Below are 15,442 nucleotides of genomic sequence, written 5' to 3' on the forward strand. Positions count from 1 at the left end.
CCGTGATGGAGGATAGCGCCCGGGGCATATCGCTCGGGGGGGCTTACAGGCGTAGGAGGGGTCTTCCAAATGCATACTTGGTATATTTTAGAAAGATATCAGCGTGCTAGTGGCTCTTACGCAAATTGCGCGAATTAGCGTGGCAAACAGGGGGGGGTATGTCACGCTTATAAGTTTTAAAATACGTAAGCTCCAGGTGGTAGTTATCCACAGCATTCCATTGATGCAGTTGTCACGCCGTTCTCTCCCACGGGAACCCCCGTTCATCGCCTCCTCAAGGGGCCCCCTCGTGCCCAGTTCCAACTTGACGTCTGCCCCCATCCCCGTTCCCCTTTGTCATGTTAGATTCTCTTACTCACTGGAAAACTCAGCTCAATCCCTTTCACGTTTTCGATTCCCAGCCATCTCCAAGGCCGACGGGGAGGCGCATTCTCTCTCAGCCTGGTGAGTCACCTACTCGGGCATCTCATCGGCATCTACCAGACTTGACATCTTCTCTCGCAGGGCGGCCCATTCTCAAGCATACTTCGTCGTATACGAGATCCATCAGCGCATCGGACCGTGCTGTTGTTACAAGCTACGTGTCTCCCAGAGGATCTAGGCCGTGGAGTCCGTTTCAACGAAGCGCTGGACGAGCCGGAAGTCCTGAGTCCAGGACTCCCTCTCGTAAGTAATTAATAACACCTTCGAAGTAGACCGTCCACGTTGTAAAATCAGCTGGGATTCTCCTGTAGCTTCTCCAAGTCGGATATCACGTACTGTCAGAATAGATGAATCAACGCTGGTGCGTGTACGACCCCAAACCCTGCCGCCGCCGAGGTGTCCCGGGATTTCCCTGCGTATGTAGCGCACTGAACCCCCTTGCACTCTGCATAGCTAAGCATTTTGTGCTTTAGCTCCGGTGGTCAAGTCGGATCTGACATGTGCAGACGCAGTCCGCACGCGGTTCATGCTGAGGAAGATTCTCCCGAGTCGTATCGTGGACAGGATCCTCAAATATGCCGAGTGCTTCCCCACCATCACCCAAACTAGCGGCAAGAGAGTCGTCGTTGACGATGACATCCTTGTTCTTTCTATTCCCCTCAGCCAGGCACAGTGCGACAGGATCATGCACGTGTCTCTTCTCATTCGCGGCCACGACCAGGGGTGGCTCCCGGTACTTGAGGGCGGCCCGTCCAAGAATTCCTGGACGTGGTACACCATGTGCACAGAGGAGAAGCTCGACCCTGATCGCCGACTTGTGAAGAACCGCCCTGGTGATCCAGATACACAGACATACAGATACGAGTGGAGTGTCACTTCGGACGAGGTGTGTAAGATTAAGGAGGGCAGGAAGATCGAGATTTGGGCACATGCGAGGTGTGTTCCCCACTGTACGTAGCGAGCTCAGTACTGATGTATGCTGAAGATACTTCGGGTGGAAGAATGTCGTCGAGGAGGCCAAGATCACCATCCGCTTTCAACCTTTGTTAACATCTGATCTTGCGAGATAGTCCACGCCTAATCATGCTCGCGTTGGTTTCACTATATCACTAGGTAGCCGTCGTCGTGACAGGTGACGACGGCTGCGCACGATCTTGATTTGAAATATGTACTCATTCATTATATGGACGAGTTGTCACCATGGAATCACGGTACAACTCACTTTTCTTGTGTTTTACTCTATGTTGACATATACAATACATCTACCTTACTCGCTTTATCGAAAGTCGCAGCGTCTTGGCCGAAGGGACTCGGAAGCTTTTAAAAAATTATGCTTCAGTTGAGGAAGGCTGAAAGATCTGCGTCCTGCAATTTCGGTATTTACACAACATCTCCTACGCCTGAATTGAACAGCAATTCCCCTCCCCTGCGGCGCAGGGATGCGGGCGCGCCAGCGGTATCACTCGAGGGTGCGGACTAGATCCTGTACACGTCCATCAACAAAACCAAGCGTTTCCGTCATCCTGACCAGACAATAATCTGACTTCGTCTCCTTTACAGTATTTCCCAAATTAGCGTACTTTCAGTCCTCTGTCAATAAGTGGCCTGTACTGCCTTCGTCGAAGATCACAACTCTCACTGGTAGTCGGGACTCGCTGATAGTCGAACAGGAGCTGTTATAGTAGTATTCAGCGCAGCGTCGCACACAGTGCACTTTGCTTTCAAAGTCCGATGCACTGGCCGACGGTGTTTACACGTCGGAGTTAAGAGCGGATGGGAACGACATCTGGAAAAACACATTCTGCCAGACCAGCCCACTAGTAGTCTGTGCTTTACAGGGCTACACAGACTGGTATGTGCAAGGACGCGGTATCGAGAGCACCTAGAGTGGTATATGTCCCATAGTGCTAAGGCCCAGGGCGGTCTGGAGGGTACAGACCAGTCAGTCAATGGTATAGACGCAGGAGATCATACTTACGACAGTACAGACAGCTTTGTATCGCAACAAAAATTCCTTGTGCTTTACAGGCCGTTTCATTGTGTGTGCTTTGAGTGATCCTGAAGACAATAGGGTATGAGATTGCTATTGGCATGTATATGGCGAAAAAAGGGTCTAACTCGGTCAACCTACAACTAACACCACGGTGAGTGAAGTGTATGATCGCCTGCCCTAAATGTGATAATATTGCCGCCTGTCGCCTCGGTTCATTCGCTACTCTCGCACTTCGCCCTTCTTCATCTCCTCTCCGCAACCATCCACGCTGCGCTTTGGACATCACAGCCAACTGAGCATGAAAATATTCTTTATCAAGTGAAAGAAGCTCCATGCTATCTCACCGCTTGTGTCCAGTCATGTTCCATACAGTCTCATCCGATTTCCCCCGGTCAACAACCAACCAGACTTCTGAAGAGTAACCAGCAAGAATCTATCTAGATATACAGAGCACTGGTATTTTGTGGGTCTATGGTAAGCACTAAGCAGCTGTCGCCTTCTTTATCTGTCTTGAAAGCTGTGCTTCAGTCGTGCAGGCAGCCTGCAGGCAGTGGACACAAGCTGAAGGTACAAGCTCAGAAGTATAGCTACCAGAGTCTCGTTGCTCAAGGTGCGTCTTTACTTCATCATCATTGTATAGCTTGCCTGACAAACAGAGGTACGTTCGCGTGAAACCATGTCAATGAGCGAGGTGCACCCGTGGTCGTAGTTGTATCAGCTCTCGGCACATGTGTGAAGCTCACGCTGCATCCACGATCCATGTACACCCCAGCCACGTCTCGGCACAATGCACGCACCTGCCGTGTGATACACGTGGTTGCGGCTGCTGCCAATGTCTACAACGGCAGTCAGCTATCTTGCTCAGACATTACCACACTTGTACGCATGTGCCTCCCTGCTGATATATGATAGTTTATACGTTGTCTTTGAGACATGAAGACCTGCAGTACGCAGTACACACCGCCATGGATTGCACACCCACCGCCGTCGTATCCGCAGACACAGCTCACGCGAGGTTAGACCCATTATGGTGACCATCAGCCAATATGAAACCTCTGTAGTACTGATGATGAAGACAAGTGCAACACCGTTCCGGGAATGGTCCAGAGGATCCATGATACCTTTTTATGGTGTACAATAGTGTCATCTATATCTATGTACCGCAATCAATGTATCTTCCTCTACCATCATGGCTGCGACGGTCATTGTGCGAACCGGTTACCTGATTAGGAAAGCGTGGACAAGCCGTTCGCTACAGTATGGTTAGGTCTAGTGCAGTACAGACATGTATGTGCCGCATGCAGGTGAGTATAGATGGCATTAATAGTGGTATGTCTACTCCAGGCCGAGATATACTGGTACATATTTGATGGTGGATGGTCTGCATGGTCCAGCTCTGGGGGATGTGTCCAGTGGTCCGAGTGGTATGGGCCGGTCTGTTAGCCATGTACCACGTTGCGTTTTTCCAGATGAGGGACCCGCTGCGACTAGTCACTAGCCACTACTCTCGCCTGGTCCCGCCTATCATAATTTTTGAGTATATGCGAGCCGAGTATGCGCACTTGAGAAGTGACATGTACGTTTGAGTCAGCAACTGAAGGTACTTCGTGGCGGCTATTCTGACATAGTTCCGCGGGAGCTCTCGTCGTCGTGGAACTTATCCAAATGAAAATAAATGAAAGCGCCACAACGCGTCGAAAATGGCTCAAAAATGCTGCATCGTGATATCCTGCAACCTGCCCTGTCTACTCGCCACATTGAGATGTGTAAAATAGGCGAACACTATTTCCAAGATATGTGATCATGTGGAAGTCGGAGTTCAGAGCATTCTCGCGTGGTTCTGCGAGCGATCCTGCCAGTAAAGGTACGCACTCAGTAAGTGCCGTGACACAATATAATATACTCGAGTGCTGTATCATCTTTATTCTCAGCATTTATACTCCTTAGCCACAGTGCTCCAAGGCCCCAGGAGCCATGACACGCGTAGCGCTTCAGAAGGCAGTGTGCTGGCCTAACTGTTTTAAGATACTACCTCGATCGAGTAGGAAAACCAAGGCCTCGGGCCGATTGGGAGCCATAACGACATTATCCAACACTGGCTCTGACATCGACGGGAGCCTCGCTACTAACTATCCTGTGACAACGGGTGAGACGAGAAGTCCTCAAGCGCGACTCGTAACTCGTCCGGGAAATCAATGCCACAAGCTTCCAAAACGTCAATCATAGAAATGCACTCGCCCGCTATTGCAATGTCCTGCTGAAGGAGATGGAGCTGAGGGGAGACAGCTTCGGCCGCTGAGCTTGAGGTTAGCATAACGGATGAATAATTGAGCTGGGCTGGCTTACATTGGAGAGTGCTCCTCAGGCTGATCCGCTGCGGGCGTTTGGTCTGCTCTATTTTCTCGTTCGTACTATCGCGCGGCAGACCGTTCCAGCCCTTATCTTTATCATACTTGGCGACTAACTTGGCTAGAAGCGTCCAAAGATGAGTCCACCAACTACTGGCGTTGGCATCAGGGGGGACCGCGTGTCCGTTGCTCGTAGAAGCACGGCTGCTGGCCATCAGAGAAACAGCGTCTTGGTACGCGCGGAGGCAGAGGCGACAGAGGCGGACATAGTCCAAAGGACCAAGGCCGAGCAGCTGGTGACCGTACTTCTGCCCATCTAGCAAGGCTTTGAGCCTGCGGCACGACTGCTCCAAGCATTTTGTCACCTCTGAAAAAGGCGGATCATAATCAGCCAGAGCTACGCGCATGTCGTCACTGCGTACCGTGGGTGTCCGCCTGAGCGAGAACCTCCTTGCACAGTCGCCCGGCCTCGGACTTTTCGTCTAACCGATCCTGCTCGTGGAGCCCCGCAAAGAACCAGAAGAGCCCGAAGCTATCGGGATCCTGCCACATAGATGTGAAAATCCTGATTGTGACCGACCGCGGCGCGAAAAGCGCCAGCTGGCCCAGCGTCACTATGACTTCGACGGATACATCTGGCCAAGCACCGGAAGGCAGGTGAGTCCTCTTAGCAGAATTTTCCAGTAGATTCCTGATATCTTCGGAGACGCGCTGCCGCTCCCGTTTGCTCAGATGTGTCTCGCAGTCTGTGTTCTCCAAGACGTCAATAAGGGACCGATGCGCATGCGCCGCGTTGTCAATCTTATTGTTATCGACCTTGTCGCAGAGGTACGGTATGTAGAGCGCAAGTGCGTGCTTTAGGGCTATGCCAGTCTCGCACACGTGCAGAAGCTTGTGCGCCAGGGGAACGAAAGGCGAGCGGCGGAGACGTATGCCCGTTGCAATGGCCGTCGCGGGCCCGCAGAAGCAGTCGCGGAGGGCGAGGACACCTGGCGGAGGCGGTTTGTTTCCTTCGTCGTGGCCTGCGATCTGGGGCCGCCCTTCTTGGACCGAGAGCAGGAAGATGACTGCGTCGATAACCCATGGGGGCGTCTGCGTCACTCTGGAACTGTGTCGTTCGGCAAGAGCATCTGCGACAAGCTTGGCTAGACTCTCTCGAAGATCCTCATCGACAGCTCCAAAGTCGAGGACCTCGTCCAGCGAATCTATTGAGCTTTGCCTACCAAGGATATATCTGGTGAGAGTCAATGCTAGCCACATGAGGTCGGCCGGCTGCTCCTGGAAAGCTCGATAGTTCGTGAGCGCGGCGAGTACCGCTCCCCGGACGTGCGCGTCCGATATGAAGTGCCTGATCAGCTTCTCCGTCGCGGGAGGCGGGCGAGGGCCCAGCCGAGACAACAGTAAGCAGACCGCGTCTTGCTGCGTCGTCGTCCAGTTCCCGTTATTCGACGAGCAGGTAGGATCGTGCGGCGGCAGGATGTTGTATAGCTTGCCGGTGATAGTCATCCATGCAGGTAGCAATGCAATGCGGTCCTCTCCGCTCGTAGCACGAATCGCCTTCATGAATCTCGACGCCGCCCATATGGTCTGGGTCCACGAGACCCGGTCTTGTGCGCCGTTCGGGGCTGAGATAGCAAAGCGCTCTGCGGGGTGATACTGGAGTGCGCCGAAAAACGAGTCCAAACAGCGTCCGCTGAGTGCGAAGTCACGAAGGAGTTGATTGGCGGCCAGCGGAAGGTCGTAGGCCGGTTCATTGGAGAGCAGAAACGTGACCGCGTCGAACGCCCACCACGACTCTTGGGTGATTTCAGCTTTGTCGGCATGCCTGTTCTTCCAGTCGTCCCATCTCTCCGCTATCCATGTCACGAGACCGCGATACGTTTCGGGGTGAAGTCCGAACTCGCTGGGGGAGGGGATCCGGGACAGGCGTCTCCGTGCGCCCATCCGCGGTAAGGAATCAAATCCAACATGGCTCAGGATCCGGACGACTGAGACAACCTGGTCACCAAACCCATGGTTGGTCGTGTGCGCGATGGGCCTGTCGAGCAGGAATCTCAAACAGGACGGAGATCGGAGGGCGTTCGCGATCAACCGCTTCTCTCTGTCTTTCAGTAGGCGATCCGAGACTGAGACCATGAGGAAAAGGCAAGCCTTGATCCAGTACGGAACGGCCTCCGTGTACGTGATAGACGTGAACTCTTTCTCCATGGTTTCAGAGAGCCGCTCTATCAAGAGCCTCTGGACGACCTCGGGAACATTAGTGAGATCGAGGGAAGATACAATCTCGTCTGCGTCAAGGGACATTTGTGGGAGATAGAGGGAGAGGAGACTGCGAGCGGCGAGAACAGCTCGTTCTCCAATATCGAGAGTATCCGGGAGAGAATCGTCGAGGGCTGTGAGAACGACTGAGAGGCCGGTCGTGGAAACATTCAGTGTCTGTATAACCTCCTTGTCGGCAGGGGATAGAGCTCTGGGCGATCCAGAGAGCAGGACCATCATGGCATCGACAACGGGCTCGACCTGGTCCCTGACTCTGCGACGAATTCCGTCGGGCGGTGCCTTAGATCTAGACTCAGGCGTTTTGCGCAACGCCTCCATGGTGACACGCATCACCTGAACACGGCATTTGTGGTCCAACGACTCGAGCGGCAGAAGCTTCTTTAACTCCTGTGTCGGCAGTTTGACTCCCAAAGCAAGCCCAGTCAACCTCAGGATGAGCCCGATCCTCTCCCTAAGACCTAGGTCGCCGGAATCGGATAATTTCACTAGAACGTCCTTGAAGACGAGATATTTATTGCGGCTGAGGCAAAGGCTTATCAATTCTGCTGGAGCCCTGGAAAGCTCATGTCTCGTAGGCGATACCAAGAAGCGGAAGGCAGCGTGCCGGAAAGGGCGGATGTCTATATGCTCATCCTCGTCGTCCTCTTCATCCTTAAAGTTGTCGGGTGAAGCCAAGGCATTAGCGGTCAGCGAGGTCAAGTGCTGCCAGTCGGGGAGAGACAGCTGGGTGATGTGAAGTAAGGTTTCGGCCTCGATGAGGCGACCGAAGTCGAGTCCGATCCGATGGGAAAGCAGCGTGAGCGAAAATTTCAGCGTGTTAACGGGCTTATGAGGGCCAGTTTGCTCGTAGATGCCAAGTATAGTCTCTACCAGGCCTGTCTCAGGTATGATGGAGTCAGCGTAGAGCATGAGCTTGACATCATCCGCAACGCTACGCCACTGTACCACGTCCGCTTCTTCGGCAATGTCGGCAATAAACGTCTTGTTCGCGTTGCGCGAAAGTTTTTTGATAGTTGGTGCATAGAGTTCTCGGCGAATGAACGATGCAACTTCATACAGAAAGTTCGTCTTGTATGGGCAATGCGGAAAGAAACACGGGAGTATGAATGAGGCGAATAGGAGGAATCCCCATCCGGTGACAAGTGGCCACGTAGTATGGCCGACGCTGGGATTGAAAGCGGCCGTGAATTCGCAGAGTCCGGCGAAGAAGAGAAGAAGGGCAAACTCCAAGAGCATGGGTAACGCATCCGCGAAGTGGGTGACCAACCATCTTCTCGTTGCCGGATCGCGATATTGTCGAGCACGGAGGAGCTGCTGTGGAGATTTGTAGGTTCGCGCAAGAGATTCCACGAGCCACTGTCTGACAAGGATTCCGAGAGATGCGGCGGAAAGGCTGATGACGAGACTCGCAAACCACAAGACGTTAACGCGGACAGCCCAGCCCGGGGGCTTGAAGTCATCATCATCCGAAGTTGCGTCGCTCTGTCGTCCAGGATTGCTGGTAAAATCGGACGACCCGTTTACAAGCTGTTGCAATAGCGCGACTGTCTGCTGACCAGTGTCTGGCTTGAGGAAGGTAAGAGAGACTACGCTGAAAGCTGCCAAGATGGCTGCATAGAGGCCGGCCTACGCCGTACCGGTCTGAGCGACTGATTGATCTGAAACTACGGGAGGACTTACAAAGAGAAGAAGGGTATCAATGTTATCGGTGCGTGACTTTATTTCATCTTCATCGTAGCCACGAACAGTCTTCTCCAAGAGACCCCAGCCGGTGCTGCTGGCATCTGATGCAGACTGTTGTAGTCGCGTGAGCTCGGACAGCCCAGAAGATACTTGCTCGAGCCTGGAAGATACTTGGTCGAGTTTGTTACTGACAACCTGAGTTAGCTCGGCGAGTGCTCTCCAGTACTGCGCCTCTCCACCACCATGGATCGAGGAGTCGGGATCCACGTCCGTTTCTCCGTGATCTGCGTGTTATTAAACGTGATGCCAGGGCCCGGTAGACAGAGAACGTACGCCTCAACGAAATGGAGGGACGAGACTGGGGTACAGCGCGAGGGCGTGGCGGCATCCAGAAAATCCGCAGCTCGAGAGGAGCAAAGAGTGCTGGGAAAGAGGAGAGATGCTCGATGAACGTGCTAGTTTTCTGTGAGACTAATGGCGCCTACCACTCACCAGAGGTCTTCGAAAGATTAATGCGGCGGTAAAAGCATGTGAGCATCTCACGAGAAACCTAGTCCGTGAAGGAGATATCTGCGATCCTTCTCTCGCGCTACGTCAAGAGTAGTTCCTGCGAAATCTGACCGAAGAGTTGCCTAGTTGCACCATTGACCTGACCACCAGCAACAGTATGATAAATATCTTCGAAAACATGTTTTGCTGGAAGGCCACCTGGTGGATAGAGTTCTGTTGAACATTGACACTGTGTGGAAAATTGAAGCCCTCAGCGTTTATGTAAGCAGCGCCGGGGGGCGCTACACAATACAAATGTTTTGAAAACGTTGTCATTTACAGGAATCGGGTTAGTATTATTAGGAGTATCAAAACAAAGAGGTAAGCAACTGCTGGACGGTATGAGTAGTCTGACAATGAGTGGTCAATCAGTACAGGGCCAACCTCGGAAGATTGGTATCGGGCGGTGCATGACGCTTGAAGCTTGAGGCCTGAAGGAGCCTGAAGGTTTGATTTCTCGACGGATGGGCCATAGTTCAGGCCTCTGCGTGTCAGTGGCACAGGGACCTATGGAAGCGGTAGTCATCCACAGCGTTCCGTTAATGCAACGCCGTTTCTCCCACGGGAACCCCCGTTCATCGCCTCCTCGAGGGGACGCCCGCTCGTGCCCAGTGCCCACCTTGACGTCTAACCCCCATCCCCGTTCTCCTCTACCATGATAGATAGTCTTACGCATTTGAAAACACAGCTCAATCCTTTTCACATCTTTGGTTCTCCGCCGTCGCCAAGGTCGACGGGGGGTCGCACTACACCTCAACCTGGTGAGTCATTTACTCCGGCATCTCGTTGGTATCCGCTAGAATTGGCATATTATACCGCAGTGCGGCCTATCATTGAGTACAGCCCGTCATATTCGAGAGCCACCAGCCCATCGAATCATGTCGGTTTTATAAACTACGAGTCTCGTAGAGGAGGCGCCGGGTGTATTGGAAGTCCTGAGCTCAGGGCTCCCTCTTGTAGGTCATCGATAACATCATCGGGCTGTCCGCATTATGACTTTGCGATCATCCTACAGCTCCTCTGTACCAAGGATCCGTTACTACAAGAATAGATGCCACGCCGCCGTGGTGCCCTACAATTGCCCCGCGTGCGTAGTGCATCAAACTCCCCTTACGCGCTGCATAGCTAAGCACTCTGTGCTTCAGCTCCGGCGATCAAGTCGGATTTGACGTGTGCAGACGCAGTCCGCACGCGGTTCATGCTGAGGAAGATCCTTCCGAGTCGTGTTGTGGATAGGATCCTTAAATACGCCGAGTGCTTCCCCACCATCTCCCAGACCAGTGGCAAGAGAGTCGTCGTTGACGACGACATTCTTGTTCTTTCGGTCCCCCTCACCCAAGCGCAGTGCGACAGGATCATGCACGTGTCTCTTCTCATTCGCGGCCACGACCAGGGGTGGCTCCCGGTACTCGAGGGCGGCCCGTCCAAGAACTCTTGGACGTGGTACACTATGTGTACGGAGGAGAAGCTCGACCCTGATCGCCACCTTGTGAAGAACCGCGCTGGTGATCCGAATACGCAGACATACAGATACGAGTGGAGTGCCACCTCGGACGAGGTAAGTAAGATTAAGGAAGGCAAGAAGATCGAGATTTGGGCGCATGCAAGGCGAGTCCTCCGCTTTACGTGAGAGGTGGATCCAATGCTGACGTATATTGAAGATACTTCGGGTGGAAGAATGTCGTCGAAGAAGCCAAGGTTGTCATCCGATTCCAGCCTTTGTTGACCTCTGATCTTGCGAGATAATCTATGCCTAGCACTGTTCACGTTGGTTCACTTTGTCGCTAGATGGTCGTCGACATGACAGGTACCGACGGCTGTGCACGTTCTCAGTCTCAACTATGTACCCATTATGTATGCAAACTATCCCCACGGCGTCAAGATATAACTACTCTTCTTGTGCTTTCCCCTATGTTAATCGATACAATACATCGACCTTACTCGCTTTCGTCGAAAGTTGCAGCGTCTTGGCCGAGGAAGAGTAATATTTTTAATACTTCAGTAAAGGAAGGCTGAAAGATCTGGTCCTGCACTTTCGGTGTTTACACGTTGCATCATCGCCTATACCTCCCACATTGAATAGCGATTCCACTCCTCCCCCGCGACGTTGGGATGCGGGCGCGCCAGCGGTATCACTCGAGGTTGCAGACTAGAACCTGTACTGCATGTCCACCAACAAAACCAAGCGTTTCCGTCACCCTGACCAGACAAAACTCTGGCTTCGTCTCCTCTACAGTACTTCCCAAATTAGCGTACTTTCAATCTCCTGTCAATACGTGGCATATACTGCTTTCATCGAACACCATAACTCTCACTGGCAGTCCCTGGTAGTCGAACGGGAGCTGTTATTTAGCGCCGCTTCGCACATCAAGAGCACCGCGACTAAGTATCCTGCGACAATAGAGTCCAGCACGACTCATGCCCAAGCACCACTCGCAGCTCATGCGGAAGACCAACGCCACGAAGGTTCGTTGGTCTGTCTGCCGGTGAGCAGTGGCGCGCCTCGTCGTCCGCCTCTTTGCTGGCGAGGAATCACGCACATGATACGGATTGAACTGCGCAATCCACTGAAAAAGAATCTTGAACGTGATTAGCAGAGGTCTAAGGCAGGTGCTTATGTAAAACTATACTTCAACTTGCGCTTTTGCCAGGTGTGTGGCGGCTAATCTGAAATTCGAGCCGCAACAGGTCCTAGGTCAACCTAATTAGGCGCCCCCTGCCGGCTTAGCTGCTAACGACTCATACGTACAACGGTCCTAGCGGGGCGTTGCAATTCAACTATTGACATTCCTGCTTATGCACCGAGCGCGGTGCGATCCAGTGGAGGAGCAGCCCGCAGTACTAGACTACTACTTAGACGGCTTGGGACCGGCTCGCCCATCTCACTTCCATCCGTCTCAGCCATTTCTTGTCTGGTTTATGGTTTCCAGTTCACGGAGCTGACTACGCTACATGACAAGCATCTGCCGTTGTCCCGGGCGCCGCGCAGGACATATATAATATGGAAAGCGAACGTGAGGATGATCGTAGAAATTCGAGCTCATCCTTGACAAGGCAGCATGGCTGTACAATCTGACGTACAGATTGCTATCATTGGCGGCGGTATCTGCGGGCTTACTTGCGCGGCTGCCCTGGCCCAGAAGGGCATCAATGCGCATATCTATGAGGCTAGGGTGTGTGCTCCTCGTCGTCATCTTCCGAAGACCTCTTGCCGATTCAGTATGTTGCAGGCCAAGCTCGGCGAGATCGGTGCTGGAATCGGATTGGGTATATTGCTTAGTCCAAAACCTTTCCACCGAGTTAGCTGACCGTGCTGATCCTTTAGGCTGCAATGCGCTTGCTATCATGCGCGAGCTTGGATCTTACGACGACATCCTCGCGAACACAGCGGAGCCCGGACGTCTCAACATACGCGGCTTTCGCTTCGTATCAGGTGCCGAAGGGCATGAAGAGCTATATACCGTAGGTTGTTTCTAAGTCGTCCGTGTTTATGCAGCTGTCAGATCATTTGACGCGACAGACGTCAATGCCACCTGAGGAATATGGTGCCGCTATCCACAGGCGCGTACGACTTCTATGCTAGAGCCTTGCCTTGTTGACACGCCGATAGAGCAGCGCTTCTCGAAGCACTAGTCAAGCACATCGACCCAGCATACACTCACTTCAACAAACGCGCAGTCGCGGTTACAACAGCGGAGTGCAAGACCGATCAATCCGTGATCACGTTTGAGGACGGGGCTGCCGCAGAGGCAGACGTCGTGCTGATCGCGGATGGGGTGAAGTCGTCACTTCGCAGCGTAGTCACAGGCCTGGGTGCGAAGGAGACGCTGTTATTCAGCAACACGGTTTGTTATCGCGGGCTTGTCACGCGAGAGCAAGCTGCCGTACGGGGCGTGGACACGAGCTTCTGGGACATTCCGTCAAAGTGTATCGGTGTTGGCAAGGTGAGAGGCGGTCAGAGCCTCCAGTTAGTGACGCTTAAATAATGAAATCTGCAGCGTATAGTGATATACCCAATCTCTAAGGGCGCGGTGGTGAGTCTGCGTCTCTTCTGTGATGCTCAAGCGGTCGACTTCTCCTGATGCTGGCGTTGTTTAAGATCAACATCGCTGCCTTCGTGACGCAGTATGATGTGCCAGTTGGGCATACTAGCATCGCTCGGGGCCCAGAGCAGCCCTCAGTGGAAGCCGTCTCTAACCAAGAGCTGACGGAACAATACGCCGACTTCGGCAGCAACATCCGTGCTGTGCTTGGGTGCATCGACAAGCCAAACAAGTGGTATATCAGTGTCGTGTACCCACACCTAAAGACGTACGTGCGAGGCAAGGTGGCGCTGCTCGGGGATGCGGTAGGCAACTCTGGCGTGTATGTGTATCAATGGTAACTGACTGAAGGTGCTAGGCACACGGTATGCTGCCTTACCTGTATGCCGGAGCTGGACAAGGTGTCGAGGATGGGTGGCTTTTGGCACAGCTGCTCAGCAATCCTCAGACAAGCCCACAAAATGTGGAGGTTCGTAGTAGGGACACCGATTCTGACTGCTCTGCGTGTTCACTTCTGGATTTCACAGGAGGTACTGAAGGTCTATGACGAGCTTCGAAGACCTCGCTCTCAAAAGATTTGGGACCAGTCCCTGGAGGCCGGAAAAATACAGGATGGAATGGGACCAGGCGGACTCACGGCAGATGGCATATCAGCGTCCCAGCAGCTTGACTACGTCAATAGCTATCGACTGGGTGAGGATGTTCAGGAAGGTGTTGAGCTGCTGAAAGTCAGAGGTGTTTTCGAGTAAATCCCGTTGACTCTGTCACGTCGTGTGAGCTCTTTGTTTACATGTCTACCTGACCTCTGGGATGATTTGGTACTGCCACAGCGCTTATATTCATTGTCACTCACGAAAAATACGAACGGCGTGGGCGATTGACAGGGCACATTACTAGTGGCGCTCCTCGCGCTGACAGACTCCCTGCATATCCAATCCTAATGCGGCGAGCCCGGGGCCACTTTCAGGTCCTACTATGATGGCACCCTGGTTTATAAAAATTGAGCAAATCTGCTTCTTGTAGCTTACCACAACCCCTCTTCGTGAGCGGTTTTGCATAAATCGATGTGCGCACACCTTGACTATGTATTCGCATTTTTTTGTATTTTATTGAGGTCTTGCAAGAGCTGCGGATCGATTCCGGTGCGCAAAATGGGACCTGCTCCCTCGTTTATTAATTTCGTCACACTAGTGTCACACCAGATGCCCTCGTTGCCTGCCGTGTCTGAGATCAGGCGGAGTGACATTTTTCATCACACCTTGCCCGTTCATTGTAACGCTCCACAACTGTTCCTTCTCTGTGCATGTACCTAGCACTTTTAAAACAAAATATACCAGCCTACCAGGCTCAGTGAAAGTGCACAAGTTCATAAATGTGGTCGCAAGAATATTTGGTGAGCGAGATCTGGTTGGATCTAGCTATCAGTAGCATGTTTCAGCCAGTTTTAGACCGCTTCTGAGCATCTACAAAAATACCTTACCGTCTTTCACCTTATGTCTGTCATGATATGGGTATCATATTATAGCATGAATACAGAGCTATCTTAAAAAATATTCCCAGCACCTCCGGAGGCAGATTGAAGTAGCAAAAGCAAATTAATAAAGCAGGGAAAACTTATAAACGAGGGTGCCATCACAGTAATGCGGGTACAAAGCAGACTCCTGACCAGCGCCTAAGGGACGGGAGCTTTCTCAAGCGGATTATCGGGTTGGGTGATTATCGGCTATCTTGTAATTACCGTTTATATATACTACGTCAGCGGGATTTGTGTCTATGTCAGCAGAATCTGCGTAATCTTTCGAAAGGCTCACCGTCCAGACTCCTGACCAGCGCCTAAGGGACGGGAGCTTTCTCAAGCGGATTATCGGGTTGGGTGATTATCGGCTATCTTGTAATTACCGTTTATATATACTACGTCAGCGGGATTTGTGTCTATGTCAGCAGAATTTGCGTAATCTTTCGAAAGGCTCACCGTCCCTAGGCGACTGGCACAAATTATTGGCGCGCGTGCTCGGCAGCTCGGCAAATGTCCCAACAATTATTTTCGTCGCTCGGTTTTCCGAAAAAATAAGCGACGGCGCCTCTCCGCCTCGCTCAACCCTAGAGTAGGAGCCCACCCAAGC

General features: G+C 52.5%; 4 protein-coding genes across 4 annotated transcripts; 3 read left to right on the forward strand and 1 right to left on the reverse strand.

Moving 5' to 3' along the window:
• The first annotated feature begins 321 nt into the window (after positions 1-321).
• Positions 322-1,701, forward strand: PHACADRAFT_257019 (uncharacterized protein). Its single transcript, XM_007396249.1, has 5 exons — positions 322-444; positions 505-666; positions 735-839; positions 897-1,359; positions 1,409-1,701. Exons 1-5 carry the CDS (start codon positions 339-341, stop codon positions 1,491-1,493), a joined length of 921 nt encoding a protein of 306 aa, XP_007396311.1. The 5' UTR covers positions 322-338; the 3' UTR covers positions 1,494-1,701.
• A 6,351-nt stretch (positions 1,702-8,052) lies between these two features.
• Positions 8,053-8,829, reverse strand: PHACADRAFT_79156 (uncharacterized protein; the record flags this gene model as incomplete). Its single annotated transcript, XM_007396250.1, has 2 exons — positions 8,053-8,670; positions 8,725-8,829. Coding segments are annotated over 2 exons (723 nt in total), but the record flags the coding sequence as incomplete, so codon positions are not given.
• Positions 8,830-9,912: 1,083 nt separating this feature from the next.
• On the forward strand, positions 9,913-11,217 carry PHACADRAFT_257020 (uncharacterized protein). Its single transcript, XM_007396251.1, has 5 exons — positions 9,913-10,037; positions 10,098-10,232; positions 10,292-10,363; positions 10,422-10,884; positions 10,938-11,217. The coding sequence occupies exons 1-5, from the start codon at positions 9,932-9,934 to the stop codon at positions 11,020-11,022; spliced, it is 861 nt and encodes a 286-aa protein (XP_007396313.1). The 5' UTR covers positions 9,913-9,931; the 3' UTR covers positions 11,023-11,217.
• Positions 11,218-12,335: 1,118 nt separating this feature from the next.
• PHACADRAFT_209510 (uncharacterized protein) lies at positions 12,336-14,068 on the forward strand (the record flags this gene model as incomplete). The annotated part of the gene is made up of 9 exons (XM_007396252.1): positions 12,336-12,449; positions 12,507-12,543; positions 12,602-12,738; positions 12,797-12,821; positions 12,892-13,220; positions 13,275-13,310; positions 13,376-13,624; positions 13,678-13,788; positions 13,847-14,068. The coding sequence occupies 9 exons, from the start codon at positions 12,336-12,338 to the stop codon at positions 14,066-14,068; spliced, it is 1,260 nt and encodes a 419-aa protein (XP_007396314.1).
• Between the last annotated feature and the right edge of the window lie 1,374 nt (positions 14,069-15,442).

Source organism: Phanerochaete carnosa, assembly GCF_000300595.1.
Source record: "Phanerochaete carnosa HHB-10118-sp unplaced genomic scaffold PHACAscaffold_5, whole genome shotgun sequence".
NCBI lineage: Eukaryota > Fungi > Basidiomycota > Agaricomycetes > Polyporales > Phanerochaetaceae > Phanerochaete > Phanerochaete carnosa.